The following is a 10,817-nucleotide window of genomic DNA, read 5'->3' as shown; positions in this document are numbered from 1 at the left end:
TGAGCTCATCCACACTGGTGAGCACCAGATCCAGCAACACTTGTCTTCTGGATGGTTTGCCCAGTACTTGGACCAGGGAGTGGTCCCAGATGCAGTCCAGGGAGCTCCTGGATTGCCTGCTGCCTGGCTATATTGCTCTCCCAGGAGACATCCATGCCAGTCCATCAGGATGGGCCCTTGCAAGCACAATAATCCTGGAGCTGAAGCAAGAGGCCTCATCAGCAGGCTCCCCCTGCTCAGGCAGCCTGCACCAGACCACAGCCACACGGTGTGTTTTGCTGGTCCTGTCCTTGGTTTTTACACACAGGCTCTCAACCTGCTCATGGCTGTTTCTCAGAGACAGCTCTTCACAATCTGTTCCTTTACACAGAGCATGCCTCTACTCCTTCTTCCCAGCCTTTCTCTTCTGGAAACTTACAGCTCTTGATTGCAGTGCTCCAGTTGTGTGTCCCACCATGTTTCCATGATAGCAGTTAGGTCATAGGTTTCTAATTGCATGGTTTCCAGCTTCTCTTGATTGTTGCCCATGCTGCATGCAGTGGTGCAAGAGAGTATGTTCTCGAAACACCCTTCATCTGCTTCAGTGCCAGGGAGGGTTGACTTTAATTAGGACAGCTCTCTTTGTAAATTAAGCCAGCCTTTGTACCAAATTGGATGAGAAATGATCACAGTTCAGATGGGGCAAATCTGACAAATGACAGCCACAGGGAGTTACAAAACAGGAGATGATAATGTCTTTGGCCAGTGCAGCCATTTCTTCAGTGAAGGTCTGATCCATACGTCTGATGTGATCATGTATCTAGCCAAGACGTTACTTGTACCAGCTTCCTTTGCACTGGCACACTGCAAGCATCTCTCCTTCACATGCCCTTCCCCCACACACCAAAAAAAACCTAAAATAAGCTGTATTGGTGCATTTCCCAGCCACAACTTAAGTGAAGGCCATGTGCACTTCGGGGTACAGGCCATCTGAGAAAAAATGGCCCAGAGCTGCTTTTTTAGCACTGCCCAGAGGCAGGTCTTTTCGTGATGCTTCTGAGTCATAGTAAAGTCGAGTGAGTGGTCCCAGCCCATTTCAGTACGCAAGGCAAATTACATCATATACAGATGTACCTGCTGATGCTGCATGAACTCAGACTAGGAATGCTCACTCACGGGTACAATTTTACTAACAGTAAAAAAGTTTCAAAAGATGTCTCAGAAGGTTATTAACAGCTCATGTGAGACAGCAAACTTCTGTCAAGAACCTTATATTGCTTTCTGCAGTACTAGGCTCTAAGGATCTGTGCTGCAGAGTGGTACAATCTCATAAAGCAGGCCCCCGGTGGAGAACCCTGGTGAAGACAAGGCACATAGGTAGAGCTGAGGCTTTTTTAACCTTCATTATATATGCCTCCCGCAGTTTCTTATATACCTACTGCAGTTTTGCAGAACAGTGGTTTTCCTGTTTTGGTTGGGTTTTTTGGTGTTTTGTTTGTTTGTTTGTTTGGGGTTTTTTCCCCATGCAGTATGAGGTGGTTCGAAGTCCTTTATTTAAGTCCTTTAGTTAAGGAACAGGCTGGAGCTGAGTTCTTGCTGCCTTGGGCTGCTGGCTGTGTGCGCTCACGGGCCCTTCCTTGACTCTCCCCCCAGCTGGAGGTGCCCCCACTTTGCTCCACCCTCCAGGGGCTGGCCGGGATGGTCCAGGGCTCGGTGAGGGCTCAGCAGGCTGCCGGCTGTGCCTTTGGGACCCTGGTAGGAGCTGGGTAGCCAGAGAAGAGCTCCCTCCGCCCCGCTCCCCTCCTGTGGCCGGGCAGGGAGCGAGCGCTGCGCATGCAGCACCGAGGGGCTCCGGACACCTTCCCTCGGGGGTCCTCCACCTTCCCTGGAGCTCCTCACGGCCGTTCCAGGCTGCAGGAAAATGTACTGTGAAAACCACGTCAGGTAAGTTTGCCTGAGCTGCCCGGGGACCTGCTCTAGCGCAGGGATGCTTTCCCTTTAATCTTGGGGAAAGTTCAGGCACCCACCTTCCTTTTAGGGTTTGTCTTATTGGCACAAATTTATTTCTGTTCATGTGTTTTTTGTTTTTTTTGTTTTGTTTTGGTTTGGTTTTTTTTGGTTTTTTTTGTAGAATTCTTTTCACCGTGACGCTGGTCTGGCAGGCTGTTCATCTAGGAAAAGGTAAGGAAAGCTGAGTGTTTCTCGCCGCCCCGTCGTGTTTCCCTTGTACAATTAGGGTGTACATTTCTTCTTTAAAAACTACTGTTCCCTTCCATATTTGCACTTCTTGTCAAGGCCTTGGGAAAGAAGAACCTGAAGAAGATGTGAAAAGTCTCAATGCCACAACTCAAAAGCAGCAGCCCAAGAACGAAGGGACTTTTATAAATGGACTCAGTGACATGAATCAGAGTTATGAAAGCAGAAAGCAGCAGAGTTCCAGGTCTTTGGTACCTTTCACTGGAATTACAGAGAGTAGGTAACATTATTTATGTAAACAATCCGCAAAATTGCTTTCTGTAAAACTGTTGTCCTAGAAGATTCCAGCCTGTTGGTTTTCCGTGGCCACTCAGGAAATGTGATAACAATTTAAAGTAGAATTGGGGATTTCTCACTTGCAAAATGTGCTAATGAAAAGAGAGTGATACTAGGAATCAGGGAGGATTTGGTCCCTTGTATTTACAAAAGCCTCTCTGATATTTCATAACATTCTGTTCATTTTTTTTTCAAATTAACCATAATTCATGACAATAAAAAAGTTACCTTTAAAAAAAGGAAAAGATTTGAAAGCAACTTTCTGAAAGCACCGGTAACTAACAGGAAAAAAAAAATTAGTCTTTTTTCTCCCACAGATATAAAGTTTTATATTGGTGTTCAATCCCAGGAGTCTGAGGAAGGCTCAAGGGAGTATTCCCCTCTACTCTCAAAACCAAGTAACTCTTCCCAGTAACAAAATATCCTTTATTCAAAAATAAGCATCACTTTCCAGTAACTGCCTCATTTCTTAGTGTGACTGAAACCTCTGTCTGTCAAAGTGAAATATTTCACTTGAGTACCCGCTGCTGCTACAGGATTGCCAGGCGTTGCTTCTTCACCGTCCTGTAATCCCTAGTAGTTTGTTTCTAATCCTTAACTAAACAAAGTGGGTTTAGCTGAACAAACACTCCTAACAGGCATATAATTTTATTGTCTCTGAAAACAATAAAACTAGATATCCTTAAGATACTTTGGCAACTGCAAGAGGCCCGAGGGGAGAAGTGAGGAAAAGGTGAGGTCCGGAACTCCCCGAGATGCTTGTTAACATCTGTAATATTGTCTTGCAGGCAAAAAGCTGAGCAGACACTGCTGCCAGAACGGAGGGACCTGCATCTTAGGGACTTTCTGTGCCTGCCTAAAGCATTTCACTGGCAGATACTGCGAACACGATGAGCGGCAAAGGTAATAACAAGGCAGACCAAAGCCGGGGGAAAAGCGGGTGGTGCGGCCTGGATGGTTATTTTCTGAGGTGGGATCAGGGATGTACCAAATGTTGTCTCCCTTGTCGTTGACAGCAACTGCGGCAGCATCCCCCACGGCGCCTGGGTGCTGAAGGGCTGCTGGCTGTGCCGGTGCGGCTACGGCACCCTGAACTGCCTCTCTCAAATAATGCAAGATAACTGCGGTAAGAAATGGCACCAAATCAAACATGGTTTTTTTTGTCCTGTGGGTGACAGAACTGCCTTCTCCAGCGGTGGGGCACTCGGAGGATGCTGTGTGTGCCCTGTTCAGGCTTCTACAGCGGGCTGTTTTGCTTCAGAGAATGCATCAGTGAAACAGTAAATAACACTACTGTTGCCTGCACAGTGCATCCCATTAAATACTCCCACATCTTTATAATTCTGTGCAGTAGGAACCTTCCCACCGTTCTAATTGAAAATTACAGAGATTAAACATTTCTCTGCTCTGCAAAATCTGCACATCTATAACTTCTCATGTAACCAGTACAACTAAAATACATCCACGTATACAGAATATGTTTCTTAGATAAGGGGAAAAAAAAAAAAGACAGTAGGGTAAACTGGGGTGATGTAAGTAAAAACCGTATTATATTAGAGATACAAGTACTGAAAACTTTCATGTTCTCACATAAACTACTTCAAACATAGAATGATCAGTCATAACAGAAAGACACAGAACCAGTCTGAACCTTGTTTTAAGATCTGTATCTTCGTAATGTTCATATACATAGTTGTAAGACAGAGAACACATCACAGAAAAAACTTGTAGCCATGTCCTGATCAGTGTATAGTGGTGTCATCCAGTCTCCTGAAATGCACTATATTTAAGTCTAGTGTTTTTACATCAGCCTGTGAAAGTCCTTGAATGAATGGTTGAATATTTTTGAATCAGCTAGAATAAAGACCTGAAGATTTGCTTTTCAGGTATTTCGCATGGAGAACTGGCTACTTTGATCCAGACTGTTTTAAACACTCTTTAGACGACTAATAAGACTTTAATAATATTTCCTCTTCAGTGGCAAAATCATTATAAAATATTCTTGCCCTTTCCCACTTGTCTTAATGCCATCTTGTGCTTTCCTTCAGTTGTGCCGATATCACAGTAAGTTAGCAGGGTAAGAAAACAGCAGACCTAAAGAGTTTCAAGGTTCAGTTGCACCCCGATGAACTAGCAGCCTCTTGTTTCCTGACCAGATTCCTAACTGAGTAACAATGACTTGAAGCTATGACTCCTGAGCTCATATGTAAATGCAGATTGCAAAATCCCGGGTGACATTCCTATCCTTGCAACCCCAAACCAAAAAAAAAAAAAAAAATTAAAACCTACCACCAGAACCACTTTTTCGTCGGAAGATTTCTGTTCTGAGCAATTATACGAAGGATGCAGCTTGCTAATTAAACTCTTCAAAAGAGTTAAATGCTTGGTTGTTGACCTTTGAATCAGCCCTATTGTTTCCCATTACAGGAGCAAAAGACATAATGGGCCTCCCCATGCTCAGTAAAAGCAGTCTATTGCTTACTGCTCTTGAACTCAGCTTAAAAAAGACAATAAAAGGTGTCAGTGAAGAATCCTCTGAGCAGCAGCTCAGTGGCTTCCACGTAAATGAGGGTCTGGCTTTCCGCTTGTGCCGCAAGTGAAGTCACCTCCTGTTAAGGGAAGGGTTAAAATTCGACATTCAGGCTCGAGTGCATACCCCTTGTGAAGTTCTTCCTCTTGCTTTTGCTCGGTATTTACTTTTGATTATTCTGAGATTAATGCCTGCAAGAGCTGATAAGTGCTATCAGTTGCTCCTCAAACGATCATTGATGGGACATCTATTTACATCTCTCCCCTGAGAATAGTCCCTTTGATTGGCTTTAACAGCTGATACCTTTAACTTAAGTACCTGTGAGATGTCAGAGGACTTCTCAAGAATGTTGAAAGTCTTTGTTTTTAAATTTACATACTTATTTATTAACCATCTTATGTTCTCGATTTTTTTTTTTTTTCAGAACTGAAATCAGAAAAGGAGGAAATTACCAGACTATATTCTAATGGGTTAAGATTACAGCAAACAGTGTTTGCAGTCGCTTGCCTGCTCACCATGCTTCTGGAGTTCTGCTGCTGGCAGTTGTGAAACTGGACAAGGGGAAATATATTAGGGTTGATATAACCCTCACCACGGGTCATGCATTTTTCTTTTTCTATGAGCTAAAGAGGACTCTTCTACCTACAAGTTGGAGACATATTAAGATGTATTAGTTAATGATGGAATGCTCGGATATTATAAATTCAGATTATATAAATGTGAAGTATTTATTATTATATTATTATATTATTACTGCTGTCAGTGTCTGATTCTAACAATTCTCTATTTCTAAAATACTGTTCTTCCAGTGGAAGCAAACACCACCACCCCCTCAACGTATTGTAACTTATAGTAATTTCTTTTGTACACAGTACAAGTATTTTAACAAATAAAGCTAATTTCATCCCTGATAAGCCATATGTTTAATTTTATTTAAACTTGGAAAGTCTTACCTACCATTTGTCATTATATCCTGTAAGAAAATGCCAGGGTAGAATGAACAATCAAAAATTTGAAGAGATAAGGAGGGTTTTAAGAAAAGATATCTATAAAACCTTAATATAGAGAAGAACTGTAAAGGTTACATAGTCTTTCAGGTTTTATTATTATTTATTATAACTAAATTGTACATATGCACAACCTTAGGAAGGAATCATGTATCTTAAGAATACATAGCTGATGGTTATTTGTTTTTTGGGGATTTATTTTATGTCACATGCTAGAAATATGACCTCTTTTATTTTTTAAAAGGACAGCAAAAAGCAACATCATTTAACTTTTTCTGTAGCAAAGCTGTTTCGATTTATGAATCATTTAAATATGGCTGTAAAATACAAAATGCATGTAAATGCATCTTCATACAAGTTTATAAAACACCAGAAATGGGTTTATTTTGAAAGAATTGGAAAGAGAAGCCTGAAACGTACCTTTATGCTTTGAAAGTGGACCTACCACATAGAAACAATCAAATTCATAATTTTGTTGACTAAGAAGACATTTTTGACGAAGAAAATCTTCAATGTCTTTTAAAAGTTCAATATATTTAATTCTTAAAATTTTTAATTTATTTATTGGGTGCCAAAAATCAAGACATTCCAGTTATTAAGCAAAGAACAACATCATCACCAACAAATGACATAACATTCTGGCTGCCTTTAAATCTGTGACTACTCAGAAACAGACTTTTACAGGGAGTCAGTGTGTAAAAACATAATGAAGAGTGGAAAGGATTCAGACTGCACCTTTCCACATTAGATTTGAGTTGAAAGAGAAGGCTTCTGACTCTTCACATAGGGTACACTGCAATAGAAATTCTCATTTCCCTTCAGCTGGTGTGTACCTGTATGCCTGTGTTTCCACGGACCAGCTTAGGATAATTAAATATCAAAGAGAACAGCTGGAGGAAAATAGTCATGCCTTTATTTATCAGATGTTGAAATTTCAGGAATGCCATTGTGAAAACGTCTTGGCTTGCCACCAAGGGTACCTGAGAAGCTGTAGGCAATGCAGCTTGTAATGTGCTTCAAATTGTCTTTACTTTTTCAGGGAAAGCAGCAAGATATGTGGAAATACATACTGCAGGGAAAATAAATCTGAAGTAATACTTAAATTTTTATCCCTATGTGATAAATGTACAAAGCCACTAAAGACTGCAATTAGCAAAAGGAAATGCAGATTTTACAACAGAACAGCTATTTCTGTTGCATTGAACACCTACAGAAGATTTAATCTGGAAAAGCTGGTCTGGAAAAACTCCTTATGTACATGAGCCTATGTGCCTGCAAACAGTCACTCTGATGGAGCTAATTTATTATTGGGTCAGTCTTTCTGGCAGAATTGGAGCAATCGAAAAGCCTAGCAAAGAAACATTCTCCTGCTGCACCAAAACACCCGTCTAGGGCATCAAACTGGATGCAGGGTGGTTCAGTTCTTACAGCAAAACGCTGTGTGGGGAACTTAGATGGGTAAGTAATTCTAATTACACTGGTGCAAATTACTACTAACTGCATCCTACATTTTGAAAATGTTCTCCAGAAGTAGTGACAGAAGGTTTTTCCTTGCTTGTTCTTAAGATAACATCTCCTTTTTTTCCTATCCTATGCCATTGCACTGGAAAAATCTGAAAATTACTGCTTCAGGAAGGTTTTGTATCAACCACACTGTGGCAAAACAATCCCCCAGTGATGGTTAGTTGTGGCAGAGACTCATCTTCGTGTCAGAGCTCTGGAAGTTGTGAGAAGTAGGCATTTTGAAGCACAGAGTCTGTTGTCCTCTGAAGCAGAGGCAGCCACAGGAGTTGAGTTTGAGGAGAAACAGCTATCGCCTTAAGTTAAAGAAAAACAAGAAGGGAGGGGGGAAAGAAAAAGCATTCAGAAGCAGTCCCATGCATAGTGTTGTTTGCAAATAAAAACGTAACTAAGAAGGACGAAAACAGAAAGAACTGAGAACAAAGGAAAGCACACAGTCACAATCTTTGCTTAGGTTAAAACTGTCTCCGCTTTTATCTGTCTCCAGCTGTTTGCAAGAACAGATAAAAGAAAGCATTATTTTCCTCCCCAGCTACCATCTAGGCCTGGCCAGCCTTCTAACACTGCAATTACAGGCACTTTGCTGAGGTTTGTTTATAGCAAACAGCAATGCTTGCTCTCCAGCCCCGCGCTAACTCACAGGCCACTCTGTCAAACACGGCACGTCCCAGCAAAGTAGGCATCTGTTGCTACAGGTTCATGCATATTGCCCTCTCCACATGCAGTCACGTTTGGGCAGGGGGAAGACCCTCAAGGAGAAAATATTTATCAGATGATGCACAGGCCCCAGAGCCCTAGACCTGTAGGGTCTGTAACAAATGGTGCAGCCTGAGGCTGTGCCCCCTGCAAGTGCTGCGGGCTCCACCACCCCGGGGCATCCCACAGCTGATAAGGACCCACACCTGGGAGCAGTGTGAGGGCTCCCCTATGGCCGAGAGCCCCTAGAGCTGGAGCTCTGGTGCCAGGCACATGTCCCCAGGAGCACTCTGCCATCTGCCCTTAAGGAGCTGCCCACTTAAAGGAAGTGATTTGTTTTGCATAAATGCCGAGCATCGCACCGAGGTTTCCTCCTACAAACCTGGAAAGCTAACTAGCAGGTACCAGACGCTGAGAAAGTGTCACTCATCTGCCTCTTTGAGCTTATCTCCCAAGGTGACTTCACTCCTAGCAAGAAGGCATGGATTTCTCTTGCCCCTGCGAAGTGTTAATGGTACCAGTAGCTGCCAAAGGTGCCAGCAACCTTCCCTAGTCTAGTGGAAAAGGCCTATTTTTCCCAGCCAGCCAAAAGAGAATTAGAAGTAATTCCCAGAATGGTTTATCCAGAGTTGTTTTGTGGTTTTTTTGTTTTGTTTTGTTTTTTAACTGGTATATGTGTGATGGCTGTTTACCCCTACATATTTCACTACTAATCTTTCATTGACTCTAACAGTGTGTCAGCAGGCTATATGTCCAGACCATCACACCCACCAGTTTCATATATACAAATATATATATATATGTATGAGAACATACTCAACACCTTTATATTTTGTCTTCCATCCATTGGAAGGGTGATATATTACAGCAAGCTGGCTCATGCACTGAGTAGCCCTGTGAGTCACAGAATCATCATAGAATATCCTGAGCTGGAAGGTGCCCATGAGGATCACCAAGACTGACTCCTGTACCCACACAGGGGAACCTAAAATTTAAATCCAATATTTAAGAGCGTTATCCAAAACTACCCAAGCATTGTGGCTTATCCTTGTGACTGCAAAGCACATTCTTGGCCAGAGAAGATATTAAAACATGTAATTCCCTCCATATTTGGCTGATTGGCCTTGCCCTTGGCTGATGCTGCTGTCAGGGTGTCTTCTTGATAAGGGTGTGAAGCCATACGCCACTGGAATAAAACCAGATGCCTAATGCATGCTGGGCCCAGCATTTGTCTTCAGGTACATGCTGGCACAGCAATAGCCTTCCTTAGCAGCTGTCTTCCTCTTCAGCAGCCCAACCACATCCTTACAAAACCACGATTCATAATCCAGCCTGCAAGGCTTCAGTTCAGGTGTTATTTGCTTGACAACGTTGGGATGAAGTGCTGGGGATGTACTGCCTGGGCAGAAGCACTGGTAAAGAAAGGCTCAAAACCAAACAGTCAGGAGGGCATTGGCATTACAGCTGCAGGTAGAGGAAGCACATTTTCCAGCTGAGCCTCCAGCAGCTGGTCCTGTGGACTCAGGTTTCTTTCTCTGCCAGCTGAGATAATTCTCTGAGCTTCGCATGTTGTCTGGGGCACAGCTGGTCACCTTTCACTGGGCACAGAGGTTTGGGAGCAGAAATAGACACACAACCTGCGATGCTTCAAATCACAAGACCGGGTTTGGTAGGACTATGAGAGGCATTTTCAGCCCATCCATAAAGAGTTTTCTGGACAGCATAACAGTGCTGAACATTGACTTCCCTTGTAGGAATGGTACATAACATCCTGCATCTCTTACCAGCAATGCATTCTTTTGCCTCTTGTCTACAATATGATGTCTGCCCAACTAAACAGAAAGCTTCATATGACTCATACAACTTATAAATCATTACAAAATTTCTAAGTAAGAAAAAAGTCACTTACTTATATAGGCCAGAGAAACAGACAGTTCTGTCTCCTGTACTGTTGTAAAATCTCTAGTCCAAGCCTAGAAAGTTCTGTGGGGAAAGTTGTGTCTCTGGTTTTCACATAGACAAGATTATACAAAAAGTATAGAAAGCAGTTCCATGAAAAATTTAATTAAAGATGAAGAAGTGGTACCATGTTGGAAAGACAATCTTTGCAAGAGCACTTTAAAGCAGAACAAGGAGAGAGCCAGGAACAAAAAGAAGAACAGGTGTCAAATGTCCTTCCCACCTGACTTTGTACATGAACTCTTCTAAGGACTTTTGGACCAAAAGCTTTAAAAAAAGAAGGAAGATTAACAGACCTGGCAATCCCATGCTTACATGTTAGCCTTGTTCTTTCAGTCTCTACATTATGCTCCCTCCCCTCAAGCCTGTATTATACAGCACCAGTACCAAAGCTGCTTCTTGTACAGGGAGGAAATCCCTGCTGGAAAGCAAAGTGCCAGTATACACCTTAATTAGCTCTGAAGGTACATGGACACTATGTGATGTTAAACTGAATTGAGCTCTGTTTTCCTAGGCTGGTGTTGGTTTGTCAGACTAAGTCAGTAGCATTTCTGATGTGTTTTGGTAACACAGCTGGGAATTTCCTATTGCCT

General features: G+C 42.5%; 1 protein-coding gene across 1 annotated transcript; it reads left to right on the top strand.

Annotated features, from left to right (window-relative positions):
- The first annotated feature begins 1,107 nt into the window (after positions 1-1,107).
- On the top strand, positions 1,108-5,872 carry LOC126647029 (cryptic protein-like). Its single transcript, XM_050328880.1, is given in 8 exon segments — positions 1,108-1,204; positions 1,633-1,865; positions 1,868-1,923; positions 2,111-2,160; positions 2,275-2,451; positions 3,300-3,414; positions 3,528-3,637; positions 5,466-5,872. Coding segments are annotated over 8 exon segments (963 nt in total). The 3' UTR covers positions 5,591-5,872.
- Positions 5,873-10,817: the final 4,945 nt, after the last annotated feature.

This window comes from Myiozetetes cayanensis, unplaced genomic scaffold (assembly GCF_022539395.1).
Source record: "Myiozetetes cayanensis isolate MyiCay16 unplaced genomic scaffold, myiCay2020 scf4, whole genome shotgun sequence".
Classification (NCBI taxonomy): Eukaryota; Metazoa; Chordata; class Aves; order Passeriformes; family Tyrannidae; genus Myiozetetes; species Myiozetetes cayanensis.
The sequence above is the reverse complement of the archived record's forward strand: the minus strand, read 5'-3'. Positions and strand labels throughout refer to the sequence as shown.